This window comes from Atractosteus spatula, chromosome 19 (assembly GCF_055471065.1).
Source record: "Atractosteus spatula isolate fAtrSpa1 chromosome 19, fAtrSpa1.hap1, whole genome shotgun sequence".
NCBI classification, from domain to species: Eukaryota; Metazoa; Chordata; class Actinopteri; order Semionotiformes; family Lepisosteidae; genus Atractosteus; species Atractosteus spatula.
The window spans coordinates 8560569-8578788 of record NC_142724.1 but is presented as its reverse complement, the minus strand read 5'-3'; the positions used below and the strand labels follow the sequence as shown (position 1 = coordinate 8578788).

Genomic DNA, 18220 nt, shown 5'->3' with positions numbered 1-18220 from the left:
GAATAGGCTGTTCACAGCTATTATATTAGTGCCTAATTACCCAACAACAGATACCTGACCAACAAGAGACACCTGTCATCTATCAGTTCCCATACATTTATTCTTCCTAAACAAAAAGAGGTTCTTGATAATATCCATATGTTTAAAAAGGTAGAACCTAACTGACTTTATTAAAATAAAATACTTAGGAGCTGTACTTATCAGTCACATTTTCTTTCATTAGAAATTATTTTTATTAGGGAATTAAAAGAGAAATTCCCAGTTTAGGCTTTGCCAGTACCAGTAGAATATAATACTAGTGCTTCTATATAAAGTTTTCAGACACAGCATACATAACGTCTTATATTTTTAAGAATATACTGTGAAGCAACATATACAAGCATATATTTAACAAGTAACATGTTTTTGTGAAAAACTATACTTAACTCAATTCTGTTCTTGTATGTTTGAGATACTTGTTTGCATAGAAGGATATTCAACCTGTCTAAAAGTCAAGTGGGGAACGTTTGTAAGCTGTTTTGGTGATGCAAAATAAAATTCACTTGTCTAAAGTAGTCAGGTCTACTAAATCTAAAGCTCTTATATTCACAGCAATAACAAAATGAAAAATGGTGGATATTTTGTATTTATTAAACCCAAGAACATCTTAATAATCTCAGAAAGTATTAACAGTTACATTATGGCAACAAGATGCATTCTGTAAATAACGCGGTAAGGGTTATATACAGTAGATGGTTCTGTAGGTGTTTCTAGTAATGCTAATCTGCTAATTAAATTGAGTTTAGCTTAATGTTATTTTAACTAATAACACTGTAACACTGTCTCAAAATTTAAAATGGAAACATCCTGACCTTTCAATATTAAATATTTATATATAGTGTTTTTTCTGATGGGAATACGTTTTTTTAGAACTTTGTTAGGATGAATGCACTGCAATGTGAATATAAGAGAATGAGATATCAAATATTCACTAGTCTGTTCGTTGTATCACTTCAGCTCTATTAAAGTGGAAACCCCTGGTTTTAATCCCCTTTCCCTGGGATTTATATGAATGCAAGATTTTGGCTAAAATTGATCTCAGTAGTGTTGAGGGCCATATTGATAAAATATTGGCTGTTCAACAGTGTTTTACAACTGTTTATTCTCTGAAAGGAAAAAAAGCCATCGTTGACATTGAAGAATTACATACTGTTTATCCTTGCTAAGCTAAGAATCCCTTTAGGTTGTTCTTTTTTATTTTGTAAAACTCTGAGTTTGTGTGTCCTTTATTTTTCTAACCAGTGCTATATTATATAGTCCTATATTTTATTACTAACAAGTGTTATAAATTTAACATTGAAATGTTTCATAGATACTAATCTGTTTTACTGTAGTATGACAGCTCACAGATCTCCCTCAAAGCCTACCTGTACTTTCTGATCCCCTAGCAGCACTTGAAGGTGAGCACAGCCCTGGCTGGGGCTGGGGGAGATGTGCTGGACAGTGCAGAAGCTCAGGTGAAACTCGGGGCTCACAGATGCAGAGCGCAGGAAATCCTCCGTTTGCAGGTCCTCCACATTCTTCAGCTCGCCGGTGCTCAGCTGAATGAGGGACCCCTTCGTGAAGTGCGTCAGGACCAGGGGTGAATGTGGAGCAGGAGAGGAAGTGGGAGAGGGCTTGGAGGTGGCTGTGGCAGAAGACTGTGAACGAGACCCCGCCGGCGAGGAACAAGAGTAGTCAATAGGCGCTCCAGAAGAGTGATCCAAACTGTGGCTGAGTGATCTTCCCCTTCTCATCATTTCCACATTCCTGTCTAGGGGAGAGAGTCCTGAGATCACCATTTTCTGTGCTGCTTCTGTCTCCAGTCCGAAAGCCATTACCTGCCCAGGGTGACTGTAAATTGGATAAGCTATTGGTGCCTGCAGAGCAGCAGGATACAGAGACGGAACGGCATAATAAATGTGAGCTCTGCCCATGGAGTTCATGGAGCTGGAGGCATTCCGTTCTTCGTGATTGACTCTCCTTTTTTCTGTAGCTGCAGCTGAAAGTGTATTAACTGTGATGCAAGAATCCTTGTCCTGCTGCGGGGAATGTGCTTTAGGGACTTCCAGTGGCTGACTGTCTTTAGCTGACACCACAGCCAGGCATTTCTGATCTCCCAGGTGTCTTCTCTTTCCATTGGTGTAGCCACCGTGAGAGACCGTGAACTCCGTCTTGCTGTGGTAGTCAGACTCTTGGCTGTGCATTGACCTGCGGATGTGCTCATGCCTGCTGTCCCTCCCATCGAGGCCATTGACCTCCTTTGCTGCGAAGTACTTCCTGTTGTCGTGAATGCGATCTCTTGGATAAGCCGATTGCTGGGAGAAGTGGGGTCCAGGTGACAGGACAGAGGGACCTAACGTCTGCTTGCCCAGATTCAGGCATCCCCAATTATCCTTTGTACTTGCAACAAAGCCAGAATGGTATGAACTAGGTCCTCTGGTTTGGTGGAGCATCACTTGACCGGGTTTGTGTTTCCATCTCAAGTGATTGAGGCTGGAGTCGGCAGGGTCCACAGACCTTGCACACTGCTCCCTCCAAGTTGGTGAGCTTGAGCTAAGCTTGTCTCCAACCTGGCTAGAGCTAAACTGGTCTTGCTGTGGGGAGAAAAAGGAGATAGGCCACTGCAACGTCCAATCAGGCGGTATAAACTTAGGTGGTGGTGGTGGAGGTGGTGGCAGCAGATCTTTACTGTAATGTGAGGCCAGCAGAGGTCCTTTGGCTGGTTCTTTGCTGTCTGTTAATTTCGCCCCAGTTCGGTTTCTGTAGGGTGGAGGCTGCTTGAAGTCATCCTTCGGGTGCTGCTCAGACGAGCTCTGTCTCGAGGCTTGGAATTCCCTTTTCTTCGGCGGAAGGCATTCTTTGCCACGATCTGGAGCTGAAGTCATTTGGGCGTCTTTGCAGAAGCCTGTGCTCCCCCTCTGGTCAGGCTGTTTAGGTCACATGGGCCTCTTCGGAGAAGCAAGGGTTCAAAGAAACGCTCGTTCTGTAGCACAGCATCACTGATTGGCCAAGGGTCACTCTGCACTGATTGGCTACTCACCTGTACAGAAATAATAAGAAAACCAAATTACTAATAAAGAACCGGTTTCCGGGTTTGAGAAAGTACAAATACTCAGTGAGAAGTTTTTGTTCTTAAGGTTAAAGTATTCTCTAAATACACAAATAGAAAGGTTCAAAGCCACTTTGCTTAATAGCTGTAGTACTAATAGGAAAACCGACCTGTTTAAGCTCTTCATCATACTTCATGTGAAAAAACAAGGCAACAAAGAACTACACCTGCTGGAAAAAGATTAAATGTAGTCCAACTACAGGAATCGTTCTGTACTACAAATAAAGGTACTTTGCAAACAGCCAGCAGTCAAGTTACTGTAGATAGAAAGACTATACAATAAGAAATAACCTTTTTGAGACCAAACAGCATTTTTAGTTGGTAAATATACCTGTAAGATATATTTGTAAGATGACCCACTTCTGAACGGCAGGCTTCTTGATGAAACGATGATATCTTGTTCAACACATTCAATTGCCCTTGATTTAATATGGACTAAAGTAGGGGGGTGCTGATGTGAGTGTTACGGAGAGGAACATGGAACGTCTTTTCTTTCCTTCAAGAATATATCGAGTTTAGTCACACTGAATTCTGGAAACTTTTAAACTTTTACGGGCAAGAAATGGCTAATATGGAAACAAAGTATATACAGGGAGGCCGGAGGCAATTTTTTCACAAAAATCCAAATATTCCCTGATTGAAACTGGTTTGACTTTAGGACTATAATTAAACCACAATATGTACAGTTTTGAGAATGGCCGGATAATTTAAATTAACTCTGGCTTGCATTTCTCTCTCTTCTTGATTGTTTATATTTCCTTAGTGCTTTGCAAGGCAAGCAAGGCATCATATATATCAAGTAGCTTTTGTACTAGATAACTTTATAAGGTAGAAGTGAACAGTTCTTGGTAGAAGTGAACAGCTTGCTTGATTCTAGAGCAAGCTGTAAAGTTTTTTGAGATGGAAAACCAACTGTTAAGAAACCCATTTCAATAATGACACATGATGTATCTCTGAAACCAGATTGAAGTCTGTAATTATTAAAATTAATGCCTCCATTATTTATAAAATAGTTAAAGCAGAACTTCAGGTTAACAGATCCATTGTCTGTACTGTCAGAACAGCAGTAGGTGTTCATTGTACACTTGTCTGGACTCATGAAGGTCTCCCTTGATGCCTAATTAACCCAGGGTTCCCAGCTTGAAATCTTGTATTCTTTGGGTTCATGCCATTGTTAATCATGCCTGGAAAGCTGGTAATGGTGGCAGGAGGAGCATTCTAGTTTGCCTGACTCCAGGTGGACATTAGCCCATGGCAGAAAACTATTGCATGATTGGGCAATTCAGCTACTTATTTCTTTTTTTAGATACAAGGAGGTCAGGAATAAATACAGTGTACTTTTCATCCTGTATGAAAAGCCTTTTTTATTTTAAACCAACTTTAGTATGCTTCATTATTTATAAGAAGCATGGAGACAGTGACAACAAAATACACACAGTACTAATACAAAACACCTAAAGCATTTGCAAAGTATAAAGAAATAATTATAGACACCAGTAATTCTTGATTAATCCAGCTATGTAAAGGAAAATTTATGTTCTAATCACTTCAGACTTCGGAATGAGTTCATTTAGCTGAAAGTTGTGTTTTTCTTTAAACAAAACTTCCCAGGATCATATAATAGATTGAAGCTCTGTTATTAGAATTTTTAAAAAAGAAAGAAAATCCCTGTGAAAAGTACCTGACAATGGAACATGTTTAACTCGCATTAAGTGAAACACACTTGATGAAGAGATTTTCACATATTTGTAACGGTAAAACTGTTTTAACTGTTTAGTGGAAATGTATTCAAGGGGGTTTTCCTCTCCAAAAATAATTCAGCTTTTCATACAATGAAATCATGTTTTTTCATAGTGCCAGTACGACTGTTTTCATCACACTAAATACTCATACTTCATTCTGATTGGAAGCTTGGCTTAAAAATTAGCATTAGCACAGAAAGGCAACTGTTACAATGAAAAGATGTAATGGAGGAGCAAGAAGGATTTGAAATGCAAGTATTCTTTTTAACGATGAGCTTAAAAAGGCTTTCTCAATTTAAAATAATCAGTCTCAGCTGTATTTTTCACAAAGAATTTTGCTAATGCCCCTAAATCTCCATTAGTTAATTGTTTTTAACAATTATACGGATTTATTTAATCCACCCTATATTTGTCCTCTGAATTGTTTTAGCTAGTATTGTACAATAAGTTTTAAAACCAAATTAAATGAGAATTAGAAAAGTGAAAGTGGTATATTGTCCCTCCAAACAAGAGGTTACATAAAATAATCATTACAGTTAACACAACTTATTACATTGAAACTTCCACTGTAGTGTATCTATAGTCAATGTGCCTATTTCAAAAGGTCTTGAAAACTACTAGTTACTGTGAGGCACAAAGACACTTTCTCTCCTTACTAGTAATAGTAAAATCCATTCAATTATTAATCTATTTACACATAGAAATCTATCTACACACAGGAATCTATTCGTTTTGCAACAGAAAGACCATTAACGTTATTTGCAACAGAAAGACCATTAATGATGAATAACATCAATTTAGAATGGCTGTTACAGAGCAGATTCTGGTGTATTACTGTATAATTTGTTCCTATATGCTTGCTATTTCTGTAGCTATTATCTGTGAGGAAACCATAAGCAGGGTAGGGAACTTTGCACTCATATAGCAATTATTTCTAGGAACAGAGAGCCTACTTTAATACACGTTCAAACACGAAATCATAAACAGATCCTAGACAGACTAATGTAATGGATTTTCAATTTTCTAAAAAATAAAGAGCAGAACGTCTAACCATTTTGTCAGCACAACTCAAAGTATTCTACTAACAAATACTTCTGCATTATCACTAGAAACATTTTAGGCTTTGTGACAGCAGAGTATGTTCTTAACTTTTGCTAGAAATGTATGTTCTGATAGTAGTAGGTAAAAGGCAGGTAAAATGATTAACATAGTGTGCAAATAAATACAGGTGCATTGTTTTAAAACAAGTGAAACTCATTAGATGAGAAACATATATATATATAAGCCTTTCTCATTAAATTTGATACAAATGATGTAATACAGATGTTTTAAGAAACACATTTTGCAAAAGACAAAGCAACATTACTGTAATGACTGTGATGGTTGTGTTGTGATCAGAAACACATTTACTGTTAGCTTGCATCATAAATATCCTTCTAAGAATACACAACAAACCAAAAAGGTAAAGGAAAAAAGATATTAAAACCTTTGTTGTTTATTCTTTTTAAAATGATCATATTTCTTAAATGCAGGAAAGTAACTGGTTTCGCACGTGGAATGTCATTGACCTTGACTTCTTAAAACTTACTTCAAATAATGTAGAAACAGTGGTAACTAATTAATTAGCTCTGTGAAGTATGCTGATAAGCATATAATAATTAAAGAGCAAATGCTTGCATTCACTTGAATTCACTTACATTCAGTTTCTGCACATGATTCTATCAAAGAATGAAAAGTAAAGCCTGCATTCTTTCTGAGAAAAAGAATAAACCTCTCTTTGAGCTTTTATGAAAATAATAAACTACATTTAAAACATTGCGGATCGTACCTAGCAATTTACTGTTTAAGTAAAGCAAAAATCTAGAAGTAGAAGCAGCTTCTTAGTTGTAGGTTCTATATAGTACTTACTTTTTCAGTCTCAGTCACCTAACTACAAATGTCTCTGGTATCATAAGTAGTTAAGAATGTTAGGTAAACAAACTCTTAATTCTGAAAAATATAAATGAGCACAAGTAAATCCAGCCATGATAAAATCTTTATCATACATTTATCTTTATCAGGTTACCAAACAAAAACAGCAAGAGGAACAAATTAATCAATAAAATGATCAGATAACAATTGTGTTCCAAATCTGCTAAAACTAAAAATGTTCTATCTCACAATTGTGTGACACATTGTGTGTGCCCCTCCCTTCAGGTGTTTTTCGTAGCACTGCACTCTTGAGAATTACCAATAAAGCTCTTTTGTTCCATTCATATACATATACATATACACCAATGTAACAGCTTTTCTGAGTTGAGGAGTTCAAGTATTATACAAAGCAAACTGCTCAGTTTATTTAACATGGAATTTAGAAGATTCCAGGGCTCATAGCAATATCTTCAATTGTTAATGACTGACCTTTGCTCAAGATCTCGGTCTAGTCCTTTGAAGTCTTCCCATTTTATTCCACATGGTCAGAGTTGAATCACACACACATGCATGAGGTCCACCTAAAAGACAAGCCCCCTATTCCGACTTGTGCATGCATGCAAATTCATGTAAAATGAAATCTACTGTCTATAAAACGTTGACCAACAATGTAAAGTAACCCCTAGCTATGAGTGAAAGTTTGTGTCTGTACTCTACCTACAGATCTGACTCGAGCTTGCACACATGTCCTAGGAAGTGAGTAATTGCAAGTAATTTACCATGCCATCAGGACCACGTCAGCTCCACATCGCCACAATACCAGGCCGGTTGCTAACACCCACTCGCCATTACTCACTTAGAAAGGGCAGCACGGCCAAGGGGAGGCACAGATATATATATAAATTAAAAGTACTTTTTAAAAAAAAGGCTGCAGGCTTCCACATGTCATGGAGACAATGAAGTTATGTCCCATATGAACACAGAGTGCTGCTGAAACCAGACTCAGCCCACACCATCCCCCAGCCTCTACCTGCTGACTCAAACCCAAACTTCACAGCACTCATGAGACTCGCCATGTCATTCTGGGGTAGTGTGTTTTCAGTCGGCCTTATCTCGATGGCCTTTTTAGCATGTATATTAATAAACGATGCACTTTAGAAAAACATTAAACACAAGCAATCACAAAAAATGTTTTTTTTTTGGATTACAGGATATGAGCTTCTGTAAAAAGTCTTAACACTGTGATGTATAAGACAAGACAGAGACAGGCTTGCTGAGCTTGAACAAGTTAACCTTTTTGAAATTTCTGCATGTATTCTTTTCTCAGTATAAAGCCCACCACTGTCTCACCCACTTGCTTTTTTTGTGTTGTTTACTGCTTGGTCTGATTGTGTTTTTTCTCTTCAGCAAATTCTCCCTCCTTCAAATATTCACACCCAGTTCTGTAGAGCTCCATTGCTGTCCAGAGTCTCTAGACTCATGTCTCCAGAACACAGATATTCTTTTTACATGGTATATGTCTTCTGTTTATGATAAAGACAGAAAGAAAAACATCACACATAGAAATAATACTAAGTAATATTTTGGGGGTGGGGCCATTATACCAGTGGGTTTGCTGGGAGGACTCAAAAACAGCTAATTTTATAACTACCGGTAGATCTGAGAGTCAACAGCAGAGCATGTTGTGTGTGTGAAATTAGTGTGCTTCTGTAAATCAATATAATGCTAATTTGAATCCTTAAATGAATGTGATTTCGAACACAGCTGTGCAATGCATAAGTGATATGATATGAAGCATGTAAAATATCTACTGGCATGATGCATATCCACATCTTGCCTTGCATTGAGAGCACGCTGTGGAAACTGCACTACGGTTTTGTGGTTGTAAGTTAGACAAATTGTTAATTAGAGTCAAGGCCAGATGAACCTTGAGAGTCGTGTTAGTGCATTAAGCTTCTCTTCTAGTAAGACACTTCCAGCAAACCTGAGTTTTAAACATACTTTGTGCTATATCAATATTTAAAAATAGTTGCATGTAAATGGCCTTTTTAGCAGTGTTCAGTGTTTTGGGTTGAAGTAAGTTCAGTTTTACAAGCAGACATTATAGAGGTTTTTCCATATATGCACTATTTCAGGGTAAGATTTAATTTTGTATTTAAAAAAATCGTTGGTAGATGCAATAGCTTTACCAGTGACAAATTATTAAGTTTTTATCCAACATAGGGACTAAAATGTTGTGCTGACATTTTTTTATTCTTCTTTCCTTTTAGTAATGAAATATTACAGATGTTTTTCACTTTTTTGTTGCAATGAGACTCAAAGTGTGACTTTAATTAGGATCCCAAAGTAAAGAAATTACAGCAGAAAAAGTTATGAAATTTCTTAAAGTTTTAAAAATCTTGTCGTTACACTCAAAATGGAAAGGATCATAACATAATTGAGAACTTTTTTTAAAAGCAAACATATAAAGTGATCAAAGAAGAGAATAGTAACATACCAACTCTAAACCACACTGTTAAAAGACGAATGACAGTGAAGACAGTGGTGGCCTAAACCAGCTGACAAAATAGAAAAAAAATATTAAGCCAACCAAACATAACAGCATTTTGTGTACAGGATATTTATATAAGTTCAGATCATCCATCCATCAAATTATGTATAAAGGAAACACTGTTTCTGAATTATTAATAAAAAGCGCAGACATTGAATCTAGTTCTTTGGTAACATAGATAGACTGAAGTAGTCACAACTTATAATTATTGAAGGGTATGCCAAATAAAGGGTTAAACAATAAAAATCCATTATGGAAAGGAATGAAAAACAATCAAGTATATAAAACAGCACCATTAAAAGATGAAGCAGCCAGTTATCTTTACTGTTATCTTTGCTTTCAAGCTTTATGAGTGCTGACTATTAGGAATATGAAAACACTTGAATGCGTAAGTATTTTTTCAAGCAGACATGTGCATGTGCAGAATGGTGCACCAAAGTCAGCTATCACAGCTCAATTAATTAAGGGCAAAAGAAACGTGAGTGTGAAGCTCAGATAAATGATTAGATTGATCTTCAATGGAAAAGCACCAGAAATCTATAATCAAAAAGGAATGAAGAAAAGATTTTGTCTTGATACGCTGAATTATGTTTGCGCCTGCAATTCTTTTATTTAGTCATTTATTTTCTTAAGTATTCCCAGCACCAGTAATATAGCAAAGACACAGCAGAATTTATCGTCATGGCTTTCTTTATATAGTTAATATTTCAGTTATTTGGTTTTGTCTGGAAACCAAAATAATAACTATAAAGTAATTCGGATATATTACAGAGCAATGACAATTCCACATGCATATTTGTCTTATTTTACTGTTTTTTACCTTTTAAAAATATCTCATTCTTGATCTATTGAAAATTAATCTTCAATTTCCAGATATCTCTTCTGTCCATCCCTGGACTTTATTGTGCTGAATTGGTTTATTGACTAAATGCCTGTAGTTATCAACATCTGACAACCTCAGAAATCTACATGCATGTGCAGTGGAAGTTTTCTGCGAGCATGAAGAGTCTGAGAAGCACCCTCACCCTGAAATTCATATAAAAAGTGAAAAACAGGAAATAATTTAAAATTAAAATTCAGGGGAGTCATCTTTCACAGTTGCTTATGTAAAATAATGAATACCTGATATTGTCTTCACACATTTGTGAAAAGAAAATCTGTTTTTTCTTCTCATTTTGAAACAGTCTGAATGTTCTGATTGTGATAGTAATACAGTTCTTACTGAATGGGACAAAGTTGAGTGCTTTACAGTACATATGTTTAAATAGCCTGAAGATAATGCCTTTTTCTCATGAAGTCATGTTTATTACTGCACTTTACTATAACCCAGTCCTTCATATACGCGTAATTACGTTGCAGACCAGACTATGGAATTAATAACAGATCACCATTTCAATTAATATATATATCTGAAAAACAAAACTAAAACAACATTTAACTTTATGTGATCGCCATGTTGAATTTTATTTATTTTTTAATCTTTCCACCCAGAAAGTACTATAAAAAATCATATAATTTCTGCTAAACAAACTACAGTACTGTTCAGTAAGGATCCTTGTTTACAGACAACATAAAAGTTCATTGTCCATTTTCAACTTTTTTTTAAAGCTGTGATGCTACTCTGTTGAGTACTGTACATATACTAATAGCAGACTTTAAGTTACTTTGAAGAGAAGCACTTATTCCAAATATTTAACATTTTTAAATCTTAATAAATTTCAATAATACTACTACTAATCCTTGTTGGAAAGCAGTTGCATTCCAACTATTTATTCTATAAACAGCACAGATATTTCATACAGAATAAATAAAACAGGGAAAAGGTCGATGTTCTGGTGCAATTTAGACACTTGTGGTCTAATTTAAATATAATGGTGGCTTTTTATATTTTCAAAAGTTTAACAATTTGAATACGTTGCTGTTTAATTTATTTAATGCCTAGACAGTATGCAAAACATTATCCTACAAGTCAGTACTTTAAATAGGCTTTGAAGCCATTTATAGGCAATTCATAAAATAAGAAAATAGAAAATCATTCAATGAAAACAATGTCATTAAAATTAAATATGATGATAGTGTAAGGCTCAAAAGTTGATATCTTGGTAAAAAATGAAATCATATAGGAAAATATTAAAAAACAGTCCTTTGATATCAGATCATTGTCAGAATTTTAATTGTTATATGGTTATATCACAGAAATAAAAAAAGCTGTCCTTAAAATTAAGACAAAATAATGAAAACAGCAAATTTACATTTATATAAGAAATTAATTAAAAGCAATTTTAGACGAAATAACAAATATTTAACACGGAGCACAATGTATATACAGAAATGATTTTAATGTTCAAAATGTACTACAAAATACATTTCATAAGTACAAAAATAACAATTAAATGATACAGTAATTAAATTCAACAGGAAATCATAGACAGTATTTATATAAAAAGGAGGACGGTTCATTCATTTAGGATGACAGAATTGGATGTAGAAAAATGCTCATGTTCTATAAAATACATTGAAAACATTCAGTTATGCTCTCCTGTTGATGACTTTACTTCTCCAGTAGACTCAGCTCTCTGAGCTGTTGTTAATGTTTCTAAGTGTCAGAACCAAGAACTCAGGTTCTATTAGAATAAGGTTAAACTAATATGTGACTTCAAACTGTTGGTATCACAATGATCACCAAAAAACAAAAAAGAAATAGCAATCAAGGATTTACAGAAATTAAATCAGAACTGCTTGTACTGTATATAATAATCATGTGCAAAAAAGGCAGTGTACTACTGAAGATCCATCTGTATGTTCTGGAGCTGCAGTATACAACTCTTCAGGACAAATACACAGGACCTCATTCCTTGAAACTTTCAACACCACCATTTGTGGCTCAGTAGATAATTGCCTGTGTAGGCTCAGCTTTCATTTTGCAGATCAAGGCAAAATGTGTTTGTTTTAAGTTTATAATACTGATATTCAATTATTTGAAATATGAATAATAGTTACAATAGTGCATATACAATGTACGTTCTTCATAGGAATACATATTCTGTGTATACCTTATAAAGAAAATTACTCAGACATATGTATTTGAAAAAAGGCTATTTAAGAGTTTAAATCTCCATATTTAACAATTAAATTTAGATCTTGTATGGTAATTTGAAACATTCCAAGAAAAACAACTAGTAATTATAAAGGAAAGCTTTAAAATTGAAGAGTATCCTCAGTTAGGTCTTTACCATCTTAGATCTAACTAAGGGTTTGCTCCGCCTCCTTGAAAATACTGAAGCATCTTAAAAATTCTGAGACGTCTGTGCGTCCTGCATGCACTGAGGCAGAATTGTTCAGTGCTCCCTTGTCCTCTTCACTCCCTGCCCTCACGGCAGCTGTCATGTTGCAGTGAGAGGCTGTGCTTTAGCCATTCAGTTCACCACCGCAATCTTTTCACAGGTGGAACAAGTGTTTTACACCACTGCCCCAGGTGGAAGGTGCCCAGTGTTGACTCTGCTGTGCAAGAGTGGATGGTTGCTCACAAATCCTTTCCATATCTTTTTGTAAAGGTAAGGTGTTTATTAGGCTGTTGTAATTAACACTGCAAGTAATAGAATAAAAGCATCACGAACTACTTTGATCTAAAACTGGATAAATTGCATTACAGACTCATAGGGAATGATGTTAAGTGTTATAATGATGGAACTGGTGAAGGAGCTACAGTATATGAATGGACTAAGATCTTGCATACGTTGAGGAGTATCTGTGTGCCCTTATAAACCTAAAGAATAACACAAAAACAGTTTCATTTTTATTAATTTATGCCTATGTAGTTTGTCACCCATTAACCTTATATGTGCTTTGTTTGGAATTGCTAGTGATAACTCAAAACCTGCATACGTGCTTTTCACACAGTTCAGAAAGGATCACCATCATTTTAGGAAACTGGAAGAGACCAAGCGAAGGGTAAAAATCTGCAAGTGATGTTTGCTTAGATGTGCAGGTGCAGGATTCCTCTGTGACATTCTTACTGGTAAAGGTTATGCAAGTGTTCACATGTAGCTTTTGGATAACTGAGTGGAAGTGGTAATCGTTAATCTATGACCCATCTTCTGCAAGTGGCTGTTGGTGCTTGTCTGTGTGGGTCAACTGACACTCTGTCTGTCAGCATCTCACTTGGCTGGGCGTCCATTTGTCTGGACATCCTTTTGAATGAGGGTTGTAATTTTTGAATTTGTTTTCTTTGTACTAACTGTGGTTGGGGTTAAGACCCGTTGCAGAAAGTTGCACACAGCATTCATTTTAAAACGAAACTGGAAATGGAACATTTGTGATTTCTCTTCCAATTCATCTTGTAGTGTCATATGTAAATAATTATTAAGCAATTAAATTATTTTATGTATTATTATTGATATTGCTGTAGAACACAATGTTCAAATTGTATATTAGGAACCTGGTTTTGGGAACTATTACAATTGGGCCTGGAATGCTGCTGTAACCTGGTATGGAATAACTCATTGCTACAGGCAGGGTGACCTGATTCTTCTGAGAAATGGCATCTATGTACTTGTGTGAATCAACCAGAGAGAAACAGTATGAATTACATAAGACCTTTGTAATGATACAAAACTTTGCTTCAGAACTATTTAATATAGGGCACTGGTCAGAACAAAGAGCAAAATTCAAGATCCAGTTGCACTGATTAAAGTACAACTGAGCAGGAAATACAAGTTAATTATTTATTGCCTATCCTACCACCAAAATCCCAAAATCTGGTTAATTGCAGCTGGTAAAAAATGTATTGTAAACCTCTAGAAAAGAGAAATCTGTAGCTTCTGTATGGTGGAAATAAATAACTATTAACATAATAGGGGCTTCGGCATGTGGCTGAGCTGATTTACTGTACTAACACTAGGCCATTGGTGCCCTCTTTAGGGCATTCAAAAGACAATGAGTATTTTCCATACTAAGACAACTATATTAATCCAAATAATTCAAAACAAATATGTCCATTTTGGTAAGAATAAGAATTCACAACTTAAGAAGAGTACTCTTAGCCAAATCGAATTTACAAACTCAAAAGAGATATGAAAAGCCTTTGCAACTATTATTGAACGCTTCTTTCCTGAGATACACAGAAAGAGTTGCATGAAAAAAAGATTCACTCAGTAAAAAGTGGAAGAATTTTATCTGAATGACAAACTACAATCAGAGTTTGAATAAATACGTTAATTTCAAATGCAGTTAATTTATACTGTTACAACTAATAGTATCTACAGCTACAAACCAGGTGACACAGGTGGAAACTACAGGAGTACAAAGGGATGTGAATGTGTGGAAGAAGCTACGCAGCCATTTTGTGATATTCTGGCTTCTTTCAAGAAACAGCTACATGAGATCCCTGAATCAAATTGCCCAGCCGAATAACCTCCCGTTGTTTGTAAATGTTCTCATGATGACTAAATCGTGATATAATAAATGACCTTCCTACTGGTACTAAACACGTAGGTTTATTTATGGCATCTATGTTGATCACTACATTTTTCATTTAACTAAAGAAGATGGGGGTGGCACGGCGGTGTGGAACTGTTTCACAGCCCATGGGCCCTGGGATTTGTGTGGATTTTGCGTCTGTGTGGATTTTTTTTCTCCACCTGTGGAATTGAATAAGTAATTAACAACAAAAAAAGGATGGAAATGGAAGGCGGTCACATTCCTATTTTCTTTTTCTTTTCAATGCTGTGAAACACCTCCATCTTGTGATATCACTTTCCATCCCATGCAGACTGAACACACAATGGTGATGTGGTTTTAAATGGGAGCAATTGATTCTGGAGTTTTCATGAAATACAAGTAATAACCCTACATGGATGGCTTCCTTTGAGCCCACCAGCTGTAATGATAAAAGCACTATTTAAAAACAATGCAAGATAATCCCCTAAACTCCTTAAGGTTGGTAGAGGCTAAAACAGGCTTAGTACAGTTACCAGAGATCGGAGAAAATCCCATACACTGTGTAATGCAAAAAGAAAAGCCTAATGTTAGCCCTTAAGGTATAAATAGGGGTAGCATTCTTGTGTAAGAAGGATTTAAACCAAGTCAGTTAAAAATATTACACCAATAATTACACATAAGTCAATTTCTCTGTGTCACAAACACCACTTCTTCAGTCATTCTTACTACAGTTACTTCAATTATTTGTTTTTTAATATTGCAGAACTACCATATACCATATTATTATCTCAATTAGAGATATATTTGGGTAAATGTGAATCTTTTACGTAGTTTTATTATGCCCTTATCTGTGAGTCAGAGAACTGTGCTCCACTTTTCATTTCCTCTGATTCTCCTCCCCCATCTGCTTTTGTACATTTGAGAATCTCCCCTCCATTAACGTGTCTGTGTTTCTGTATCTACGATGGCAAATGGTTAAATACACACAGCTAATCAATATCTGGTTTATGTTTCAGATTCTTTTTGCTTTACAGACAGATGCGAACAGAAAACGATTCTATGTGCTGCACACCAGGTTCTAAACGAAAAACAAAAAGAGAGATTTGTTTCATGGTCATTTGGATATTAGTTTTTTTTTTCAGCTGTATAGCAAGAGAAGTGAAAAAAAAACAGGATTTTTGTTCAAAATGTACATAATACATCATTCAAACCTCGTGTATATAATTTTAGTATTTGTCACACTTTGTTTTCGTACAGTGCAATTCACCTCCTTTGAATCCTTAGTTCTATTCTTTAAATTGTTTTGTAGTTTACATTAAATATTGGAGTGTCTTTGACATCGCTTCATATGGTAAAGAATTTGTAGAGTTTAGCAAGGGTTAAAAATGGTTTAGCAGTATATACCGTGGCATTAGTCAAAGTGTGAAATTAATATTAATTTGTAAGTGTGAAATTTATTGATATTATTCATTATTTTGTGTTGAATTAGACGTCAAGTAAAAAGATCAGTCAGATGAAGACAAGGCAAAGGAATTGAAGTTATTGATGACTGATAAAAAAACAATACATTATAGCACTTCAGATACGCTACATTTTTTAGTAATTATTTAGGGGGAACAACAGCTGGCTACATCTATATTTAGGAATGCGATGAGATGAGTAATTTATTTCTGAGTAAAAATAACATTGTGTAATAATAGTACCTTCCTGTTCATTTATTTAGTTAATACTACTGCTACTGCTGACAACAGTAACAATAGTTAATAAAATGAAGAGATATTGAGTCATGTTATTTAGTACTCGTGCCACTGAATTGACTGTTTTTCAATGTGTCAAGAAGTGCAAAAAAGACTCTATTCTGTTTACAATAGTGTATATTTTTACCTACAGCTCTAGTTCACAAAGTGTTTAATTACGTATTTTGAGGGTGGCATTTTGGCTCAGTGGTTAGCATTAGTGCCTTGCACTGCTTGGGCCCTGGGTGTTTTAATTAGGACCTGAGGTGCTATCTGTGTGGAGTTTGTATGTTCTCCACGTTGTCATGTAGGTTTCCTCTGGTAATTCTGGTTTCCACCCACAGTCCAAACATGTACTGGTAAGTCAATTAGCTACTGGGAAAGTTGGCCCGAGCGTGTGTGTCTGTGCTTGTGTCTGTATGCCCTGCAGTGGACTAGCATCTCAACCACAGTGTACCCCGCCCTGTGCCTATTGCTTGCCAGGATAGGCCCTGGCTCCCTCTTGATCCTGAATTGGAAGAAGCAATTAGAAAATGGACGGATGCATGGATTAAGCATTTTGTGTCATTATGGAAGAGTCATTTCTATAATTACAACAAAGAAAACATGTTGGCATAGATTTAGATCAAGGGAGGTTTAGCTTTCCATACTTTTCTGTCTCTGGCAAAGCGTCTTCTCAACAACAAATTTCAACAATAAATACAATGATCCACCTTGGACATCACTCAGTTGATGTTTTCTGTTAAACCATTTTAGGCTTGAATGCATTTTGTCTTGCAATAATACCAAATAATATGTTGTATAATAATTTTAGTTTTTTTCTAGGTATCAATTCAGCTGACACTGAAGCACCCTAATGGTATGGTAGTCTCTGCAACATGCATGGGGAAGGTAAAAAGTGTTTTATACTGTAGATGGTGTTGACTTAATGCAACTTAACATGCTAAAAGCAACTTAATGCAACTTAACATGGTTTATTATTTTTAACCAGGCTTTTAAGAAGGCCTTAGGGATGCAGTCATTGTCATTGTCAATTAACATGTAACTGTTTTCGTATACAGTATATGCGAGTTTCAAAATAGCATGGTTTAATTAGGTTTCAAATGCTGATGTTCAGAAAATCATTGTCAAAAAGGTTCTATGTATTAACAAGCCTTCAAACAACATTATTTTTGTATTCATTGTTTTCATAGAATAGTTGCAACAAATTGATTATGGCTGCAGCAGTCCCGGAACTGATGATGCTGATGTTAACCCAATGCAAACTCAGTGCAGTCCTCCTCTCTGTCAGACAATATCCACAAATGAATGTAAAGCAGATGTGGACTGGCATCAGCAGATCAGTCTGTCCACAGCTACTTGCTACTGCCTGTGGTTAATCCAGCTATTAAAATCCTCCTCGTTAAAAGACTGAAATCAAGACGGGAGGAAGTCACAAAGTGGTAGCAACCGTGGATTTAAAGCCTCGTTAATGACAGTAAGAAGAGAAAGAACAGCTCCAGAAATTTTCAACATACTGGCATGGCCAAAGCTTATGCAAATATGTGCTAGTCTGTCCCGAGCAGCGTGAATGGCAAAAGGGGTTATAAAAACTATTCATCTGCAAATGTACCCATACATGAACTTGTAATGGACTGGATCCCTGTCGAGGGTGTATCCTGCCTTGTGCCCAGTACTTCCTGCGATACGCTCCAAGCCACCATGACTCTGA

At 35.9% G+C, this 18220-nt stretch overlaps 1 protein-coding gene across 1 annotated transcript in view; it reads right to left on the bottom strand.

Moving 5' to 3' along the window:
• LOC148818009 (uncharacterized) overlaps window positions 1–18220 on the bottom strand; it is a 29443-nt gene that overhangs the window by 5280 nt on the left and 5943 nt on the right. Inside the window, exon 2 of the mRNA XM_088937346.1 lies at window positions 1407–3061. Coding sequence (XP_088793472.1) covers window positions 1407–2906 — 1500 coding nt within the window. The 5' untranslated portion in view covers window positions 2907–3061. The remainder of the gene's footprint in view (window positions 1–1406; window positions 3062–18220) is intronic.